We start from the raw sequence: 22,703 nt of genomic DNA, 5'->3' as shown, positions 1-22,703 counted from the left end.
GAAATGTGATTCTTCTTAGAAGAAAAGAGAAGAGCTCCTCGTGTAAGATCTGTTACAATTACAGATACACGTTTCGATGATGACGACAGGTACGTTTTTGGAGCGGAATCCATAATCCGCGCGGAGCGTTTAAATTTCATCCACGTCGTTCGTTTGTACAGTCGCAAGACGGGATCGAGTTCCTTTGATTACTCCCGGGAATTCCACGGGTTCCGGTTCTCTCCCCATCCCGTCCCATCCCATAACATCGTTCCTCTATTTTCAATTCATTATACGCGGCGGATTGTGACGTCACGCCGGTCGCGTCGTTCCATTTGTAAGAAGATTGCGAGCAGCGTGTCAAAGCGAAAACAAGATACGCGCGGTGCGGTTCCCGCGCGCTTCTCCGCTCGTTTTCTTCCCTCCGCCTTTTTATGATGTCACCTCTTTAGAGATACGAGATATCGGCTCGCATCCGTTTCGATTAGCCGAGCGACGCTCGACGAGCGATCGAGGCTGCTGGAAAGGCTGCGTCTGGTCTTCGCTCGAACTCGTTTGTTCGACGTCCATCGAGAGAACCGTGGGCGAGATCAGCGAACCAACGATACGATTCGTGACTAACAAAGTCTCTGAGATAAGTGTTGGAATTATTCTCCCAGCGAATTCCTCGATTCCCGAAGGCGACGGGAGGAAAAAATCGCGATGCTGGAAACCGCGGGTGGAAATCGCGCGGTAGATCTCAGCGGCGGCCATTCCCTCGCGTTTTATCATATCCCCAGCTCGCAATTGTTGTTATCACGCGGCGTACAGCATTTCCTCCGCGTTATCAAACCGTCTCACGGAGTCGCGCCGTTTTATCCCATCGCGCGATCGCGATCCACGCGGAATTGCTACACTTTGAATCTCGGCCCGCACTTAAACGGCCCCTTATCAGCGCGCGGTGTATTTCATTCATATTTCATATGGCGTCTCGCGCACGAATGACTCGCTCCACTTTTGGCCCTGCCTCGAAGGGAACGGAGAGAGAGAGAGAGAGAGAGAGAAGAAGCGGAGGGCGGGAAAAAGGAATTCGATGATCCCTATCTGGTGGCACCGCGTATCGCTTTTCCACGCGAACGAATAAATTAGCAACCGCTGGAGAAACGCTCGGCAGCGTGCAGAACACGGCTTCGTAAATTCGATAACGGCCTCACAATGGCGTTCAAGATATCTCCAACCCGTTCAGAAGTGCTTTACTCTTTTAGCTCGCGAAGGTACGATTGAAATTATTTGCCAACTAAATTAATACCAATCGACGATGGAAATCAATCGGAAGTGATACTTCTGATCGAGATTCGTAAAGAATAAATTCGATTGTTTCCTGCACCGGGACACGAGGCGTCGTTTTATTAAAGATATTTTAAGGGAGGAAACCAGCGAAGAGTATCGTTGAAGCTATGTAAAACGAATATACATCCGATACCCTTACAGTCGAGTTATGACGAGCTGTGTATTAGCTGGGTACGTTCTTTTACGTATTTCTCTGGGGAAATTCTGCGGAAATATTGAAACATCCTGGCAACATTGGGTACATTATTCGAAACATCTCGTTCCTCCCTTTTAATTGATCGTCCAACTACAATTCGTACCTGGTAATTCACACTCAAACGATATTAAAAAACAAAGTATTACACACCCTCACTAAAATCCACTAGGAAGAGATATTTATTTCCATGGACGACGCGCAAGGATCGATGAAGATCGGGAAAACTTCAAGTGTTCTCGAACGCAACCCCTTAAAGGGAGAGAAAGAAAGGGGAAGAGACACCCCCCGTAGGGATGAAAACAAACAACGGACGATCAAAGAGTTGCAGCAATTTCATTGTGTCATCTCGATCCTCCGGGTCTCGACTCGACGAAATAGGGGCGGACAATCCTATTACCGGACAGTAACTGTCGCGAATTGGATGTTTCGGTCGACGGTGGACCGAAGGTACGAAGTCGATTCGCTCTTAGAGTGGACCGTGTCCAATAAGACGACGATAGTTCGTTCCACTTCTCTGCTCAGGAACGACGTCGAACGCTAACAGCCCACAAAATTCTCCCTTTCCAGGATCACGAACTATGACACTCTCCTCTTCTCTATTCTCACCGTCCTAGAACAGGACTGGCGGAAGGTAAAATGGCATTGCTGGCGGGGAGTCGCGAAATTTCGTGGCTGCGAGATCCGCCGGGGGTGGGATCGCCGTTACGAGCTCGTGGAGTTAGGTTTGTCATCGGCACTGGTTTATTGTCGGGTGATCCCCGTCTCTGGGCTCAAAGAGGCGGTGGAAAAACGGTTTTGGGGTTCTCAAAGGGGTCCTGCAACGAGCTGGAAACTCTCGAAGGACTGATGAGGCTTGGACGATGGTCGGGATCAAAGCTCGGTAGACACCCACCGCCAGCGGAGGGGACACAGACGTCGCTCGTTTGTTACCACTTTTGACTCGAAATCGATACTTTCGCACGACTCTCGTCCGCATCGTAGACCTCGAAAACCGTCCGCTCTACTTATTCGAAGAATTATAAAGAAAATTATAACGTTCCACTAAAACAATTCTCCACGATTCACTTAGCAAGGTAAAAAGCTCTCCGCTCGAAACATCCCCCAAAATTCCCTCGGAATTCCCCGCTAACCGTGCTCCGCCTGGTAAAACCGGTAGCCTGGAGAGTGTCACGTTCCCGTTCCAACTTATCCCGCGAGAAAGAGTGCTCGGTTCTTGCGAGGGTGTTTTTGCGCGTGCGGCATCCAGTTTCCGCATCCCGGTCGCATCCAGGAAACGGCCGGGGAACAAAGACGCGCAAGATCCCAGCCCATCCCAACCTCCTCCCCTGCGTCTCCCTCTAATAAAGGTAAATCCGCTTTCCGCGGCTCGGGACGTGAACTACAAATTGCTACGCTCTCGACGATCGACCGCGGCGCGTTCTAATCCCCCGCGCGGATGTCTCGCTGCCGTCGAACGTTTCATCCCTGAGCGGAATCCGGTTCCGTCGCTCGCGAACGACTTCCTTACCATCGACGCCAGGTTGGGAATTAAATGGGAATTTCGCGGGACGATTTCTCGCTGCTGCGACAGAGGGTGAAACGTCGCGAACCGTCCGGGAAGATTATTCGAGGGGGATGGGGCGCGTGCGTTGTAAAATATGACTGCGCGGACGCGAGTGGTGCAAGCTGTTCCAAGAGGATCAGTACGTCTGCGGAGATTAGTGCGCCTTTGGAAAATTACAGGGGATCGTGACAACCACCCTTCTGTAATTAAGTATATATTTTAAAACGTACCCCTGTGTCAACCATTTCGTTATCTTTTCGACGTTCATTTTATAGTCGCGTATTTGGCGCAGTAAGTTTAGAGCAGTGGTATCTTCTAACAATTGCTCGACTCGAAAGCTTTTAAGAGCTTTTAAGAGATACTTGGCGCTCTTCGAATTCCTCGATAACTTCGGTTCTTTCGTATATTAGTTCTACATACATTACTCGAAAACTCCATAAAGTATGTAATCGCATTGGTGCGTGTATCTTTAAGAAAAAATGCTGATCTTAAAACTAATATACTTCAAAGACTCGACGAGACGCGTAACAAAAATAACAACGGACACCTCGCGTCTCCACCCTCTCCGGTGTTCGTCGAGCGGTCCCTTGACTTTAATTTCCATGGCTGAATCGCTCGAGCAGTTTTACGAGAGAGAATTCCACGGATTAGGTCGCGAGATGGCATCGTTTCACGGAAGACAGTGGCCCGTCATGTCGCTACTTTCTCATTCCACGGACAAGATGAGCCTCGGGATCCAATAAAGCGTGTATCCGTCCTTTGTGCTCCCCTACGCGAGATCGCCTGCAGCCTTTCGAATTCACGCCCGGCCAGCGTGAGCCACGGCGAAACTACGGACCCGCTCTTACCCCCGTCGCACCGTAGCGACAGTCCTATCGCGTTTATTACGCCGCCTTGAATTTTTCATGCTCGATTTATCGCCACTTTCATATCCGTTTCGACGCTTCGCCGGACCAGTGCCACTCCACGAATATCCCTCTCGTTCCTCGCAGACGCCGATTGATATCTCGATTCGATGAACTCCGCGAGAGGAAAACAGCGTGTCCGTCGTCGGGCAGTATCATCTTTCCAAGCGCGTCGAGAGATACACGAGATTATAGCACTGTTGCGAATCAGACGTTCGTATCGTAGTAATTGATAATACGCCAGCTTCCTGACAGCTCTCGCTACGATCTGACAGCTTGTCGTAATCGGTCGTCTGGTCTACCACGACCGATAACTGTTTCTTTATGAACACTAATTGGCCATGCTTCTATACATACTCGGTGCTCATAATAGTATGCAGATTGCTAGCGGATTATACATTCAATCAATTAACTACTTCATCCTCCGAGCGCTTCAAGTAATCTGATATTCCGACTGCAAGGAGTCAACCGTTGGGTTTTCAACGAAAGCCTCTGCAAATCTGAACTAACTTCGGAATCTCTCGAATCTAAATTCAACAAAACTGTCGCCTAAAAAAAAAATCGAAATCCACTCCAATCCTCCAGGTCGGTACCGCTGTTTCGACCTACGAAATTGAATTTAGAAAAACCAGCCCATCAGCGATTTTAGATGTCATACAGAAGCAACTGGATCGATCATCCGGATAAGACGCGAGCCTTCGATCGGAGGAGGAAGTCCGAGCGCGAGTAAGGGTGGCGGAGGAAGAGTCAGCGGACGATGGCGCGCGCGAAGGATAAATCGATCGCGTCGATGGCAGGGTGCACGAATTTCGTGGTACCACGTGTCGCTGACCCGGAGAAAGAGAAAACAGAAGGGCGGCGGACAGATTGGTGGAAGGAGGCATTTCCATTTGGCGGAGTGCAATCGACACGGAAAAGCGGCTCGCCGTGGCTCCTCCATTTCCGGATGAGTTTAGTCCGACGCGACGCGACGCGGCGGCGGCCGCCGTCGAGAATTGATTCGTCCCGTGAAAACACGGATTGTTGGCGACCACCGTCGCGATCCGCCGAATCGGGGATAGACACGTGGCCACCCTGTCACGGATTTTCGCCTGTGTTTGCATCTGCTGCGGAAGATTCATTCTCTCTTTTGTTTTGTTTTTTGCTTCTCTTTTTCCGGTGGTCGATATTGGATTATTTCAATACGTCAACGTGGAGGCAGAACACGCGTGCAGACTTTGCGTGGTCATTTTTCTTAGGCGAGAGGACCGCAGATTTTCTGTCGAGTGTCCTCAGAGTGCAGAACTGACCAGACTTGGTTCGCTTCAGAGATTCGGTTAATTTTATCGAAGATGATTTTAGGGGATTTTATAGGGAATTTTCGATACCAGTCGCAGAATATCGTATTGTTCGTCAAGGGTGGAGAGGTCTGGAGGCCAGGCAAGATAATACCAACGATAAGTCAGGCTAAGCAAGTTTAGAGTGGACTTGACTGCAGTGAAATAAATGAAGTTACGACTATAAGCTGGACTAAAGCAAACTCGAACCAAGAGTGAAGTAGAATAGGTTTGCTCGGGGCAGACAAACTTGAATCGAATCAGACTAAATCTACAGGTATTGTAGTGGATTAGTGCCGACCCCCGTACGAGGTTCAAACACATCGATTCAACGTCTGATTATTTCCTCCACGTATAAACTAATATGTCCGCACGAGATGTCTGAAAAAAGATATCGCCAAAGTGGCACGAAATATCATAGTCGTCTGTACGAACGTCGTCCAAATTAGCGAAGTTAAAAAGTATCGCGTGTATGTCGAGGAAAAGGGTTAATTCGTCCCTCGGCTCGGACATCGTCGTTTCAACCCCTGTTCCACTAGTCCCTCTCTCTCTCACTCTCCCTCCCGCATTCTCTATCGCTTCCTTTCCACCCCCTCGCATATTTTCCAGAGTTATTGCAGCGTTAGTAAATATGGCGATAAGCTTATCGAAGTTTTCCGCCGGAGCGTGAGTTTCCCGTCGAATTTATATCCGGCCTCGTGGACGTTTCGTTACGTATTTCACGATAAATATTTATTTATAGAGAGCATTTCAACGTCGCGTTACGGTGGCTCGATAACAAAAACCTTTCACCGTTGCCAGAGCGCGTTATTTAGAAAATAACGCGTACAAAAAGCGCCGTTCGAATTTTCGCCGCGGATTTATCCGCGTCTGCTTGCACGACACCCCCACCCGGCCCGTTTAACCCATTTTTTGTCATAAACGTCGTTACGGGGATTCGAGCACTTAAACGGATAAAAGCAATCGACGCGATGGCAGTTTGTAATTGGAAAACTATTGTTTACAGTAATTTCGAGGAAGGGAATATTTTCCTTCCACCTTTTTTTTTTTTTATTTTTTTATATTTTCATCCTGGTTCAGCGGAAACGCGCACGAACGCACATCGATCGCGCGTTGTCGATGAACGATTTGAAAACCAAGATCGACGGGGTCAAATTCAAGCAACAGAGAATCCAGAAAGAGGAAGGAAGAGAAAGGAATAAAAATTGGCGAAGGAAACGTGTAGCACGATTGACAGGAATAATAAGGGTGGATTAACATCGGGGAGAATGCGGCTCGTTTGCCTCCTAGATGATGAAAAGTCTCGCGTCGAAAAAACAACTGTGCGACTTACCGCGGAAAACGCGACTCGTTTGTTCGTCCACCATTTCCCCTGTTCTCTCCTCCATTCTTTTTTTTCAAGCTGCTCTTTACACGTGTTGTAATTCCGCGTCGATGTGGCGTAATTTGAAAACGACGGGACGAGAGTACGCGACGCGCGGACCGGGGAAAGAAATTGAATTCCCGTTGAATTGTTTCGCTGCGCGAGCGAACTTGGGGTTTGTCGCATTCGCAGTCGCGCGTTTTTAAAAGGACGCTCGCGTGCCATTATTCCTGGCGATTGCCTGAAATTAAAGAGCACGCGGAAAGCAATCAAGGAAATCCTCCCTTCCTTCCTCCCGTTTATTATTTTCAGGCGTTCGTTTCTCAGATTTCTCGCGTTTGCTTGTGTGTTGGACCTATAATTATTAATGAAATATTAATTTTTCATACGTTAGCGAAGGTAGACGAGCGAGGAGGAAATACGAACGCGGAAAATCCCCGTTATATATGGATCTACCATTTATAACTCTTCTGGCGCTGAAAATCAGTGATCAGACTCAACCATTCCATCCGGCAACGCGACAGTGATCTAGGTCAACAATAAGGCAGGCGGTTCAAGCATTTCGAGCGCTACCAGATTGAAGTACATATATCTCGAGAATCATTGAATATCTATTTTTAATATTTCACGTGTGCCAAGATGGATGCGCGTACCATATGATACTGCAAAAATATTGATCAAAAATCTCACGTGAATTGAACGAAAAAAAACATTTACATTCTCAAGCACCGCGAACTTCCAAATCATTTATACCCGTCGAAACAGATTTCCATCGCTTGTCCTTTTTCTAATTTTTAGATAACTCGAATCTGACACGAATCGATACCAAACATTCAGGTGAATCCGAGGCCCTTTAAAGACTGGAAATTTTCAATTCTCTCGCAAGCAAGAGATCCAACAAACAGAAATCATGGTCCCCGGTTCCTCCGCGCTGGCAGTCACCGGCTTATCGATTCCACGATTCATTTCAAGACACATTCCACGGCACGCGCTCGAATTACCTTCCTCTTCGGGGCTCTCCGTCTTCCGGGAGGAATTCCGCTAGCAATTTTTCCGGTCCCCCCGTCGGGATATGACTGAGGAGGCGACGATAGGTGCGAATGAAATCCGATCGGTTGCCTGCTCGACGATGAATCGCCTCCGTCCTCTCGCTCCTCGGCATTCTCTTTGCATGCATTATGCATGCAGCCCCGGCCAGGCGTATGCAAAGCGCGCGGCCGCGCGTGTTCCTCTGTCTCCACGGATTAACCGGATTAGAGGCAGAGTTTAGAAGCGTCGCGAGCCGAGTATTCCGTTCCCTGTCAAACTTTTGCATTACGAGCGCCGGCTACGAAAAACCAGCCGCCTCGTCCGGCACCCTTCTTCGACGCTTCCACCCACTTTCAACGCGTCCCATCGTTTCGACGTCTCTGAACGAACGAGGATCGTTCGCATTAGAGTTCTCCTGCTCATTGACTTTTGTTATTATCGAGTTTCAGGAATTTTTGATCGACTAGAGGGTGGTTGCAGGCATTAGTGGATTAATGCTGTATTGATTATTGGAACGAAATTCGTAAGCGTGATGGTGCAAGTAAAATAGCAGGCAAGTCGTGCATTTGAACGATCTCCATTAAGTCTGGATAACTCGATTGATAAATTTGGTACAGCCCACTCTTCTGTAGCGAAATGCATTATTTTATTCGACGGTGAATGATTTGAAAAATAGTGAAAAAACGATAGATTTGGTTAAGACCGATAGGTAGAGAAATTCCCTGTTGCAAAAGGATCTATATTTCCCGGAAAATCTTTAATCGCTCGCGCGATTTGCGAGCGGTTGGCCAGGCATGACCGAGCGCGCCCCCAGCCCGGAGGAAATGATCCACGGAGCCGATCCATTTCCCGTCGAGGAACGTACGTCCGTCAAAATGCACATCCGGCTGGGCTGTTCGCGCGTACGCGGTCGCGCAAAAATATTCGCTTACGTCCGTCAGCGGTGCGCGATATGGAAAATCTCTGACAAGGAAAATCTGCGATGACGGCCTCGGTTCACTGGTTATGATTCCGCGTGTGATACATACAATCAGTCGATCGATTTTCCATTATCCGCGGGACAATCGTGCAGAGCAACCGTACGTTATTATCATTATATTCCAGAACTGCAGATATCGAAGGGTTGCGGAGGTTCGAGCGTTTAGGGGCGTCTAATGGAGTCTTTCGAAACGCGCGTGTCTATTGACGTTGATGGCTGTTGATTTAAGAAGAAATTGCGTGGCATTAGGAAGGGTTGATGTCGATACCAATGTTTTTCTTCGTTCTCGCCGGTATTACGATCGTTACAGACCGAGAATTAAGAAAGGAAATGGATATTGTTGATAACAGTGTTTCTTGGAAGAAAAATATATACTTCGCTGTTACGCGAAGTCTGAAATACACTTAGAAAGTTCTCCATACTCCGAATTGCGTGTTCCGAGCAAGGAATTAGGAGTTGGAAAGTAGACGTCGCACTTTAAATGAATGCTCACGTTCGCAACGGCAACTGCAGCCGTGGCACGCACGTTTTACGGCCGCCACCCTCTTTACAGCTTGTGTGGAACGTTCATTTCGACGAATTTAATAGCGGCTCGTAGCTATGATCGCCTGTTCAAAATTCATGCCCCCCGCCCCTCGAGATATTCCGAACCTCCCGACTATTTCGAGAAATAATTCTGGGGGTATCGCGACGAGCGTCGCGCGGCACCCCCGTTGCGTTCGAGAGGAACCGCGTTGCCCTCGATGAACGAATAACTTCGAAATTTCGAAGTTTAACGCTTGCCCGTAACTTCTCTGCTTCAAACACAACATTTTCTAGCGCACCATTACACAAAGACTTTAAAAATCCATAAAATCCTCCTCGAAACCGCGCTTGCTTCATCCACCGCGAAACGGTGCCACTAAAAGGGTTGCAAAGGGTACCGTTTTGAAACGTACGAACTCTAGAAATCACAACGCGCACCCTCTCGAAGTCCACTGTCCAAATCGTCGCGATATTTCAAATCTAACCCGCGTGTTACACTTGCGAGCCCAGTAAAACATAGCTGACGTTCGACCCACGAGCTTCAGTCATCGAGAACGCGCTCGGCTGCGTTCCGCGAGCGAGTTAACGCCCCGAGTGCGGGTGACGAGGCCGTCTCCGACGATCAGAGAGCTCGGGAGTAATTAGGCGCGGGACGATCTCATTAACGGCCTACAGGCGGCCCCGGCTTTGTTCGTCGAGCGACAGGCGAAAGTAGTCGAAGGGGGTTAGAGAGGACCAGCATCGCGTCGACGCGGCTGTTTCTCTACCTGCATCGTGGAACGATGCGAGGGCGCATGGCGTGCGGCACCTTTCGAGAGACGAGAGAAGTGGGCGATGGTGGAGTTCGAAAGTTGGAAGCCAAAGGCTTTCGGTTCGGTGGTGGAAGCGGCGCAAGGACGGGCCAGGGAGGATCTTCGGATTATGGGAGCGGATGATGATGGTTCCTGGAGCAGGGGCGTTGGATCTTGGCGCGGGTGGAGTTGACGCTAAGATCGTTCGATGCGGTGGAATTTGGTGCGCTTGCCGCACCGGCTGGTTGCCGATGGAATAAAAGAGCTGAGAACGCGGGCTGGTAGAATATTCCGGATTAGCCGGCACCCGAAACGCAGCATCCATCCCACCGATAACCGAGATTAGGAAGACGGATGGCTGGGGGCCGTGCGTCCGGATTACAAACGTATCCAACTTAAATAAATCTGGATTAAGCGCGAAAGAATTAGCCCCGCGGCGATGCCTGGGACTTTCGCGCGCGCGTGTGCGAGAACACCCTCGTTGCGTTTATGGAATTCGATGCAGTCGATTTCGTCGGTACGATAAGAACGGGGACCGTGAGGGTGGGACGCCCTGTGGATCGAAATTGGGTTTCTCGTTGGAAACTCGTTCGTACACGGAACGAGAGTATGACGGTAACAGCGGACGTTAAAAGATACAGCAAAGTGTACAGAGAACTTTCTGCATCGATGATGTTTATTCGTATTTTGAACTAATAGCACCCGACACGATGGAACTTGAGAGTTAGAGAAACAGTCGGAGGAGAGATCGAAATGTCGCTGTCGAATGGGATTAAATGAGATAACAGTACTTGGTACTAAATTTTGCAATTGAATTATAGATTTATACGTGACACCGGATGGTTTCTAAACGTGAATAATTCAAGCGAAACAGGTAATCCAAGTATTTCGAATACAATTGAATGGCAGCGGAGGAATTAAGAACTTAGTAGTTGAGTTTGCAGGAAGAAATGATTAATTGTCTTGATTCAGTTAACATTAAGAGTATACGTAACTAGTAGGTGATCTATTTAAAAGGGATACATTTAAACCTTTCTCCTCTGAAAAAGGAGGACCAGGGATAGAAATTAATCGGATTTAATCTAAGAGTGTTAAGAGCGTCCCGTTTCGCACAATTTGCCCAGTTTCATTAGCACTAATTCCGAACTACGTCGCTGCGAGATCACGAGAGAGAATATCGTTATTGCGATATAAAATTGAAACGATTGCTCATAAAAAAGTAGACGAAAGAACGAACGCGCGCTACTTTCAGGGCGAAATTCCTCATACAAGACGAAGAATCATAAAAAGAGAGAACCCGACTGCTCGAGGACGCGATTTTCTTTGACACGGGACGGGAAAGCTACGGCTTCCTATTTTCCTTCGAAGGGAAGATGACTGAGATTGAATCGGATGCCCTACAAATACAATTTTGCAGAAAGGCTCCTGTTCGCGTAGAACCGTCAAGTGTGAAACGGGCTTAAGCATAGATCGTTCTCAAAAAAACACGTAGATTTCAGTACCAAAAAAAAGCTGTGACATTTAAAATGGAATATTCCTTAATATCTATCGATCGACGGGTGAAAATCGATGGCGTAACCTCGACGAAGGTCTTCGCACCCAGAGAGGCACCCCCTTCGGGAGGCACCTCTGGCGGCCAGTTCCAGAAGCCGCTGCCCGCATCTCTATCGATCCCAGCATTTTTGAGCGAACCAACCCCGTTCGTACGCGTTTATAAATAAAGGTTGGCCGTCGCGCGAGGGTTAATCCCTCTAATTAACTATAGCGCGACGTCGCAGCGACGGCTGGCCGACGTTCTTCCGGCGTGGATGGATTAAAGCGCGGCGGGCGTCTCGCGAGCCGTGGGGGTTGCGAATGTCGCAGAGAAAGTGGGACGCTATTCAGGCCCGTTCGCGTGTGAGTCGCTGGTTTTTATTCGACCCACGACCGGGACACGCGTGGCATTAATCACGGAGAGTGTACGATCGCCGAGCCGAAGGTTACGACTGAGTTTAAAGCCTGCTCCCGCTTTTGGTCGCGTGGTTCGCGAGCGTTGGTCCCGCGTTCTGACGTAGCCGCGCAAATTTTATGGCCAGTCGCGAGCTTTACTTCGCGGAAATGGCAGTTACGCGAACGTTAAACCAACGCTTTCGTTCCAGTCACTCTGAAAAGATACGCTAAGAAGTCGAAGCTACCCTTAAAACTCGCGTTGACACTGAACATTCCAAATTGTCCCGTTTCGGAACGCGCACCAAATCCGTCGAACTATCTTCAGTAACTGGAATTCTCCGTGCGAGCCAGTTTTTAATGTCTTCGATTATATTCGAACAGCAGCGGTAAATCTACCTGGCGCGATTTCACGTTTCAATTTTGACGATGGAAGGACAATCGAATTCGTGGGTGCTCAGTGCGGCAGAATGGCGCAGAAGCGGATCAATTCGATTCGAAGGACGAGGACATCGCGTACGAAGAGTCCGGTAACCCCGGTTGACCGAGCACGGGCAGAGGTCATCGTGGTCGATCTCCGTGGACCGAATTGCGGAGGAACGTCGCGCTGTTCCGCTACAAAATGCATTACCTCCGAGACGCCACCGCATGTGTACACCCTCTTGGCTCGAGTCGCGTAAAAGCTGGTCCCTGGCAAATTAACTTATCGACGCTATTGTCCCTCGCTGACCCGCACCACCCTTTCTCTCGAGCGGGACCGAAGGAGCGCGGTTAACGTCGCGATTTTTGACCCGACTACGAGTAATCCGAGTTGAACGCGAGATAGAAACTCGAAATCCATTTCGCGAAGTCGGACTCGTTCCACCCGCGAAAATGCCAACCTGAAATCCTTTGTCCGTCCCTCCGTCGTTTTTAAGTCGGATTTCGCTGTTCAGGTGTCTGATTAGCGTGACGGATGAAGATTAAGGAAGACGAATCCTAACGAAGATGAATGTAATTTCAGCGGAAGGACAGTCCGCTATTATTCATTCGCGAGGAAATAATTCGCTGCCCCAGAAATCATCACGCGACGGGCTTCCATTAATGAATCCAGCGAGGAATAATAATCAGTAGCCACGTATGAAGATCAATTTGAAACGTGAAAAACAATTTCCGTGGAAATAATTATTCGCAATCTAAACCATCGATCGAATCGGACCTCGTTCGTACCCCCTGCTGATAGAATCAGTAGCTCGTTCGCTCGTAATCCGGAAATGTACAGACGCTGCCCGAGCGGATACTCGGGCATAATCCGTTCAAGTAACGCGGTGGAAAATCCAGCGTGATTTTTGAGAATCGCCCCGTGGAGAAGCGATCGTGGAACGAGGGTCGAAAGGCAAGGGGATGGAGGAGGACACAAAATGCTGCTGGCCGCGAGATAGAGCGAGCGCCGTTGGCGAACGGATCGAAGGGGGATGGATTCTCCACGGATATTCATCGAACTATCGGCAACGGTCTGCATCGGTTTCATCGATCTTCCTTTTATCCACGGGGCTGAATGCGTCCGGGTACACGTTCGAGTTGCTTTCATCGTTCAAAGATCTCCGACTACTTTGTACGCGCCGCGTCTGGAAACAACCCCCATTCGTGGCCCCCGCCGCGGCGCGATCGATTAAATCGGGACAAATGGAAATTTCGGTGTCGGGTGTAATTGGAGCAGCCGGTGAATGAATTCGCGTTGGCGATACCAGTCGATTGAATATTAACGAACGGAGGGAAATAGTAGAGAAATAATTAAACGCGAAGGGTGCAATCGTTCGAGCTTGGACGCGTAGCGATCTAATCCTATTCGAGGCAACTTTACGAACTTGTTACACGTATTTATGGATTAAAATACAGTTAACCGGTATCGTAAAAGTTCATCTATTCGAAGTGAACGATTTTTCTATCGTTTCAATCCTGATTACCAATGTGTCGAGGTAACGTACCAGCCACGTAGCGATCATTCAACAATTTAACCAGCATCCAGGTGAACCAAGAAGCTCGCAGACCTTAACCAAATCGATCGATCCGCAGCGAGGCGCGGCCGGAATATATGCATTAAAAACTGAAGCACCCGTGGCCTGATTTCGTCGGCTACGCCACGTAAAAGGGATCCCTATCACCGATTCATCCCTGAACCGGATCGCCTCTATCGGGTCCGCTCGGTAACGCCATGAATTTCAAGAAGGAAGTCGAGGATTTCGATTAATCGGTCGCAGATTCGACCCGTGCGCGTATATATGTCTACGCTAGAGAGGGAGAGAGAGAGAGAGAGTAAGCTACCCCATGATAGGAGCCACGAAATGGTTTTGAAACGTGGCCAAGGCCTTAAGTCACCTCCAATCGGCTGGATGCCCCTCGGTGGACGCGACCACCGAACAGTTCCATCCGATTATCGCGATGCCGGCTTAACGTCTTCCTTGGGACTTTGCGAGACTCCACTGGGTGAAACCTTTATTTCTGTACGCTGAAAGTAACCGTCTTTCGCATGAAATTTTCGAAGAATCGCGCGTGTGAAGTAGAAACATTTTTGCGAATAAAATACGAGCGTTTGTAAGCAAGTTGTAACGAGCGAAAACGAATCGCGATTAACTGCGAACGATGGTACGATTCTCTATCGAAGGTGACGGAAACAATGACCGAGGATGATCGCGGACAATCACTGGACAGAGTTCACTAGCCACCGATCGAGCCTCGTCTATCCCGCGTATCCACTGTCTCACCCTCGCTACCCGTTGACGAGAATAACGATGGAAAAACGAACGACAGGCTGGTTAATTGGTAAAGTTCCGCGTTTACGGTGACCGGTCTCGTCCCGTGCGCAGTTTCACTCACTTTTAATATAGCGGCGGGCAAAGGGCAGGTATTAATAGCCGGGGAAAAGTTGATCGTCCCGGCGGGCTGCTTTGCGAATTGAATATTTAAAAAGTAGCGCCGCAGAAAACGGTAAACCAATAAACCTCCGAGCGGCGTTGTCTCAATTTTCCATTCTCTTTCCCCTTTTCATTTTTCTTCTATAAAATCATACGATATAACAGCGGAGTTCTAGCGGAGCCATTCGCGTTCCTTTACTTTCATTCAATTCCGCCGTATCGCGAAAGCGTACGGTATTATTAAAGGACGTTAAAGGATCCTCCGTAATATCCAGTTTGGCCAATCGCTGTACATCGTTGGACAGAATGCGCGTACCAAGCCGTTCCTTCGAATCCTGCCAAAAGAGGAGGCAACAATCGCGAAACACTGGCGGTCGCGTACGCAAAGCACGAAAACGCTTAACTAGAAAAGTTCCCAACCCAATTAGCCCGCGCACAATTTCCAGCCCGACCAGGCAACCCTTCCACGTCGTCCCGCGGAATACCGTGGAACACGCCCGACCTCCTACATGGAATCGACTTATAAAAATGTCGATGCCGTTCGCCGCGACCGAGGCCATTTTTACCGGAAGCTTCCAGTTGGCTCCCGTCCAACCCTTCTTACCACCCTCCGTCTCGCCAGCGCGTATCATTTCTCCAGACGTCCGTACGACGACAAGAAATATTTCCCGGCTATCAGAGCCGTCGGGAAAAAATGGCGACGGGTGAGAGAACAACGGGTTATCGCGTGGATCCGCGAAACGAGAGACAGTTTCGTCACTTCGTTGTCCATCGAGCGAGTAGCATCTCTCAAATATCGTATTTAACCACTCGCGAGGGTGTTCGTAACTGGTGAAATAAAATCCATTGGCTATCTGCGAGTTCAGACAGTTCAGGCGTATCTAGAAACCAGAATTCTATCGCAACGAATCGAGAAACTAGGAACGACGTTATCTATCAGTCTGAAAGAAATAAATTGGAAGGATTACCACGGGGGAACAGAGGGTGCACGGCGCAAGGAACTCTATTTACGTAAGCATTCCATGGAGAATGGAATCGCAGGAAAAATCGAAAGAACGGGAAATTCGTTCTGACTGCTCGCGAGACACACGCGTATGCGAGCACGGATGTAGAGACGATGCGAGGATCCGGGATCCGTAAAGCGGATGGGAACACTTAGCAATTTCATTCGATGCTACTTGAAATAAACCGTATTTACCGGAGATATTTTGTTTGGCAGGGAACTTGTTTGCTTAGGATGGAAACTAGACGCGTCCGTGGTCCCGAACAAGTTTCGAACAAGTAGCTGCAGCCACGGAAAAGCGTTTAATTGCCCAACTTCCGTAACCCAGTTCGCCCGTTCCGTCCTCTTCTTCGACTACCCCCTCGCGATCTTCCCTGTGAGTCGAGTTCCTCTACGAGAAAAGAAAGGCCCGTTGTTGACGCAGCCGAACAATCCATCAGCTGGAGATGTTAATTGGTCGTGACGGTCGGCCTGTTTGGCCCTGGACCAATGTTCCGTCCTCTGGGATAATAATTAAATGAACGACGCGTGTGATCGAGCACGACAACCGCGAAACGGAACAAGGAAACGGGTCAATCGGGGCTTAACGGAATTTCTTCGAGTAGAAGTGTATTTAAAATCGATCAATTGCAATTTTTAAAACGTCTTTCAACTTCTGTGTACGAGATTATTGTTGTTACATCTTTGTATCTTTGCGTTTGAAGATCTTCATTCGACTTTGTTGGTTCAGAGTGATGTCTGACTAATGAGGGTCCACTTCTACTTGCTACTGTGCGCCAGAATTCTTTTACAAAAATTCTTACAAATCTTTTTAATTGAAACAGTATAATATCGTTACGAGCTCCTCTCCTTCGATATTCGACTACCATTAAATTCGTTAATTATTAACAAAAATTCTTGGGGTATACAATTAACCGTGCACAATAGCAATTTATCGTCAAAGCACTCGCTTTGAGGCTTCTGATCGCCCGTTTAAAATTTCGCTCTCGAGAAAATCGCGATTAAATTCGTCGGGGGGGGGGGGGGGTGGATCTTAACGGGGTTAACCGTACCGGAAGTGGCTCGCGCGTTCCTCCGGCTCGCGCACTCGAGAAACATTATCCGGGACTGTTTAACGCGGGCACGAGTAGCCCGTTGAACGCGCGCATCGCCGGCGAGATGGATCCGGCCCTAAAAGCGGACCTTCGTCGACTCGAAAGGCAATTTTCGGCTCGTCGAATAATTCAGTCGGCTCCGCGGGGCGAAAAGTGGCAGGTTATCTCGGCCGGGAGCAACGGAATAACGAAGCGGAGGCCCGGGTTATGTATGCAGCCGGGTGAAACGACGCGCGTCAGCCCATCTACGAGGAGGTCCTCGTGGTCCCGGTGAAACGACCTTGTTAAATTCGCGCGGATCGATACGCGATCCTTCACGGTCCACGGGAATTAATCGCCGCCCGAATTTACCCGGATTCCCGGTGAATAGCGCGCGAGGTTTCACGAATAAGGAAACGAACGAATTGTCCGCCGCGTTGCAACAGAGAGGAATCGCGAGAGTAGTCGGAAAAATATTTCGATCGAGGATTCGACGATACGATAACAAATCGCGCGATAAATTCGAACGATTCGTTCGAGTTAACACGCTCCATTAGCCGACATAATTTCTTGGGAAATGAGCGCGTCGGATGCTCGAGGCCAGTCTGGAATCGCGACAATGACGAGGGCACATAAAATGATTAATCCTCGATGAATGGACAGCCGGATTATTCGGGTGCATATTTTCAGATTGACAGCGACACAATTCCGCGCATTGCACGGGAGAAACGTCCACGGTGCTGCGAAAGCTAATTACGCCGCTGATTAATTATTGATCAACGGGAAACGGGCATTTCCATAATTCGAATCCCCGCTCACCCGCCACGAGTCTCTCTCCTGCTGGCCGTTTTCCGGGACGATCCTGCGAGCTCGTTCCATATTTATCGGTGCCGGAGGCGCTCGATCTTCTCGCGCGACTCTCCTCGCGGCTGCGTCTTTCGAACGCGTTTTAATCCAGCATTCTACTGGTTTTATAAATTAGTCCTTTATAGCCAGCAGATGGCGATTCTGAAGAGCGCTACGCTCTTATTTTGCCCAATGGAAAACGTTCCTATCCTTTCGCATTTAATATCTTTGCATACATTGTTCTTCTTCTTCACTAAAATTCGTTACTCTTCCCTAGATCTTCCTTAACTCTTTCTTCCCTCTATTAGTCGCCTCTTACGACAAGCAGAGGATACTGTGGATGTATTCTGATCCCCATCACACAGGGATACTCTCCTCCGTACAGGGAAATTGGATTCGAAACGCGCCGCCGCGGAACGGAGCGATTAACGCGGCACTCGACGCGAGTGGAAGACCGTCGATCCCCGTCGAAAAGCGTCGACATTCAGCGGGGATCGCTTAAACGAAATGCCGTCTTAATCGTTCTAATTGTTTCAACGTCACCGCTGCGGGTTTCTTAACATTCATGAGATCGCGAATTCCGCTCGAATTATGCAAATTCTGCCAAAGTAACGAGGGAGAGTCGATGGAGCGGCGACGAAATTTTTCGCGCTCGCATCGAAGACTCGTTGAACCTCGGGCGTCTAATAAATTTCGAAGGGCCATCGTTACCAGCGTTCTCGATCGCTGTAATTACTCTCAGGGACATGGAATTCGTTTCCGGCGAAGACTCGAGGGAGAGACGCGGAGAGAACTCGACGTTGCACGAGCAGGCTCGAGGCACCCGGCTATTCCTTATTCCGTTCGATGATAATTACATGCTGCCCGGTTCTACTCGCTGCACCGATTCGCTGGGCCAATTTGAAAGTCGAAAACGCCACGCGAAACGTACAAGTGGCCGGCTCTGAAACGGGCCGCCTTCGAAAATTCACGGAGGACGACGCCGTTATCTTGCTAATTGCGAAACACTATCACCAACCCCCGCCTCTAACTGTATAGACAGCGAGAACGAGAGCGACGATAACGAGAGACTGTTGTTCGACGTTTGTCCCGTGAAAGCTCGACCGTTCGCCGTCGCAGGAACGAATTCTCCTCGAAAGGGAAACGGGGTGAATAGGCGATTTCACGCGAGCGGACGAGGGGGTGGCTACGCGGCAGTTTTCGGACGGAAACGGGTCGTCGAAGCGACCCGCTATTTGCATGGAAATTAAAATATCTCCAATGGATTATGCCGTACTGTAAATCGACGTCGAAAAGTTTCGCGATGGAACATTTCACATTTCGCTGGATAGATGTTACGATCGATACAGCTTGACGCAGTCGTATCAATCGCAAAATTATTAGAACAGCTATCGTAAGAATAGAGTGGCTAGAATTAATTAGCGAAATAGCAGCCTACTCGAAAAACTCCTCCGCGATATTGCTCGCGTTGCTTCTCAAGGAAAATTTGGTCGTCAGCGGTGGTCAGTAGCCCAGATCGTGCAGCCGGTTTCTCCGAAGGTATTTCAGATATTATCCTCGAATTGTTTCCAACTGGCACGTGAACTATCACGCGAGCTCGTTTCCCTCGTCCCAAGCCGCCCACGTACCGGTGCCACGAGCGACCTCGGCTTGAACTTCAAAACGGCTCGATTTTTAACCGAGCAACCCTGAATCTCGCGCACGTGACGGACCAAACCGCCAGGCCGCGTTCTCACCCCCGTTCTGCCGATTAGGCGAACGATTTCGACGCCTGGAATAGGATTTTCACATGAATCTCGTGACACGAGACGCGACCTTGATCGTCGAGTAAAAAAAAAAAAATGAGAAATGCCAGCAGGGTCGTGTTAGCCGGGTATAGAGGCGATTAGCGCCAGGGGCATGGAAATTTATCGGCACTGTGATCGGTGGTGCGAGCCGCCTGGCCTTAATAATCTTTCAGCGGAACCAGGACTTTGGTTCTTGCGCGATGCAGATTTGCATAGAGATGTCCGGTGAGGCGTTCATGAAAATTCGAGCAGACGGAGGCGAGTTCGTTTTAATTGGCTCGAAAGGAAGCGATTGTTTCCTTTGTCTCTGTTACCGGTCCCGTTTTTGCTGTCTGCGCGCAACTGGCTCCGCACGGCGTAAGAGCGAAGGGAATTTCGTTATTGGATTCAGCATGAAATCGTGTGCCGTGGCAGGATTATTGAAAAGCAGGGAATAAGCTCAAAGATATTGGTTTTTTCCTCCCTTTCTTATTCCACCTCTATTTTCTTTTTTTTTTCATTTTAACAAATAAATGATCTTGTCTCCGATATGTGAAAGGAAGAGTCGAAAGTGTATAGCTGAATGGGAATGTTCCTTTGTTGCAGGATGACACGCGTATAATGAAAGTGGGCGACAAGAAGAGATGGATACACGACCCGAACAGTGAGTACTCGACATTTGTATCGTAGATAAAAAGCATTTGCATACACGTGCATTTTCCTAGTCGGCTTCCAGAATTCATTATGCATATACATTTCGCATCAAATCCCTTGTATTTCAAGCAGCGGAGAGTTTAATTAATCGCATAACGAATACTTAAATGGACGCGAGAAGAAGAACGCAATGATATGCAAATGCTTTTCGCATCCGCTGTTGATGGACCATCGAAAATTTTATCAGATTTTTATCAAATCCCGTCGAGCTTCCAATTTATGGCACAGCTTAATTTAATAACCACTCGACGTTTCTGCTAAATGATTGACAATTCGCGTGGCCAGAAATTGATCATCGCGAGCCCATTAAAATCCATCTGGTTCTTCCGTTTGGAAAGGCCATCCCCTCGATTTTCTTTCTAAATAGCCAATTACTCGGAACTTCGGGGCTAACCCACTTCTTGAAGTGCAAATTCTGTCGCCGGGTGAAAAAAAAAAGGAACGAAAGAAAAGACGGGAGAAGAAGAGGGATGAAGGGGAAAAAGGAAGAATAGGTGCGCGTTAAAGTTTCCCAAGAAGTTCGAGGAACCTTTGGTACGCAAATTATGCAGTATTATGATAATCGGTCCGCGGGATACGTAACTTTTCCCAGGAGCTACTTCGGACGGCTCGCAATACTGTAACGAAACTCGCCTCTGATTAACTTTCCGCTTAAATTATCATTCGCCTAAAATTCGATACACTTGGAACACGACGCGCTGCCGCTCGAATTCCTTAAATTGTTCACGTTTTTTCGAGCCCCCTCGAGTCACCTACCCGCCGTCGCTCGGATTCTTCAGACCTTTAGAGGTTCTTGGACCCTCTACTTTTCCTTTGAACCGCTTCAACTTTGGATACACTTCGCGACGCGGCCACTGAGAAATTTATTATCGGTTTACGGTCAATTATTCAACCCTTGCTAACTTAAGATGAAAGAGAAATGATCAAACTTAGCGTCCACTCGTGAGAATGATATTTCGAATGGGAGTTTCACAACCTAATGTTAATTTCTCTATCGCGTTCTTAAAGAATATCTAAAAGTCATCGACCAGTTTTACGAATAAACTGCTTCGTCCGCCGCGGGGCACTTCGATTTCGTTTAAATGCCCGACCGTGCGCCGCAGATTTCATCGAGCCCACCCTCACCCCTTGTTTCGTCGCTACTTTATTTCACGAACGGGCGTGTGTGTCTTTGAAAACGGTACGACGCGGAATCGGCGCCGCGCCCTCGAAAAGAACGGGATTCCGTTTTTGAATCGTTAGCCCTGGAGGGTGAGCGAGTGGTCCGCGATTGTACGCCGGAAACAAATACGATTCTTTTGTAAATCGCGCGGTTAGATCAGCCCCTGCGAGCGACGCACAAAGAATGAATGTAATCGCGCGCACTCGTTTCGTTATTGCTACGATAACAATTCCGCCGTTTTATCTTTTACCATGCCGTCCATCGCGCGTTGCATCCCTTCAATGGCTTAGCCTCTGTGCGCGCCAAACCCACCCCCTTCGCCCATCCCGGCCCACCGTTCGCCCGTTTTCATTTACGGGCACGCAAACAAGTAATACGGAAACGTTAACGCACTTTTTGTCCACGGCTTGATTTGTTGAATTTTTCCAACTTCGATTAATCGTTGCATGGCCGATTATCCAGACACGCGGAGAAGAGAAGCATCGGCTTTAATTTCCCTCGATGTTCCGAGTTGCCGCGCGCTTTCTCTCTTCTAACGGATCGGTTCCATTCATCAACCGGGAAATTTTTGGCAATTTTTCTCGGCTACCGACAGAAAGGATGCGCTCGTTTAGAAACATCTGTGCGAGTCGCCACGAAACGTACCGTCAAAAATACATCACGACAAGACGTGCGTTTCTCGGGGAGTCCATAAACATTTCCAAATGAAATCCATCTTCGTCACCGTTCCTGACAACAGAACGCGAGATCGATCCCGCGGCTTCTACACCCTCTCGCGAATGGAAAATTTTCCCAACCACCGTCCGTCCAGAATCGATAAATCAGATCTGTCGTCCCCTTCGCAGTCGCGACGATTTTCCGTAGCTACGTTCGTTAAATTGAATCGCGAGGCAAGGGTCGAAGAGACAAGGGGTGGAAGAGAGAGTAGAGAGAGAGAGAGAGAGAGAGAGAGACGCGCATGGAATCGCTGGTATGCCAGCCGCAATTACTTTGTCCCCTTTCGGCGGAAATAACCGCGAATCCGGCCGCTGATTCGAGGCTGGTCATAATAATAGCCCCGTCGGTTAACCCTTTGTGCTCGCCGCGTTGCGTACTTCTTGCTGCGGCCGAGAGTAAGCGTGCTGGCCTCGGGTTTAGGGGGATAGGAACGAATGTCACGCGTTCAACGGGGGTTGAACGATCCTGCGTGATTGCTGCGAGTCGGGGAGAATAATCGATGGGGTTGTTACGAGCTGAGGAGGCTCTACAGCTCGATTCGTCTGCGTTTCTTTTAGGGGTGAGTTTCGAGACAGTGCGTAAACTATTTCAATTATATCTCAGTATTTTTTGTATCTTATTTTACCTTTGCAATTTTTGTCGATGTA

At 48.8% G+C, this 22,703-nt stretch overlaps 1 protein-coding gene across 1 annotated transcript in view; it reads left to right on the top strand.

The window, feature by feature from the left end:
- The window catches only part of Cow (Proteoglycan Cow), a 117,748-nt gene that overhangs the window by 54,110 nt on the left and 40,935 nt on the right, over positions 1–22,703 (top strand). Inside the window, exon 2 of the mRNA XM_076909868.1 lies at positions 20,070–20,127. Coding sequence (XP_076765983.1) covers positions 20,070–20,127 — 58 coding nt within the window. The remainder of the gene's footprint in view (positions 1–20,069; positions 20,128–22,703) is intronic.

Source organism: Xylocopa sonorina, chromosome 2 (genome assembly GCF_050948175.1).
Source record: "Xylocopa sonorina isolate GNS202 chromosome 2, iyXylSono1_principal, whole genome shotgun sequence".
NCBI lineage: Eukaryota > Metazoa > Arthropoda > Insecta > Hymenoptera > Apidae > Xylocopa > Xylocopa sonorina.
Note: the sequence above shows the minus strand (reverse complement) of the source record. Positions and strands in the feature narration are given on the sequence as shown.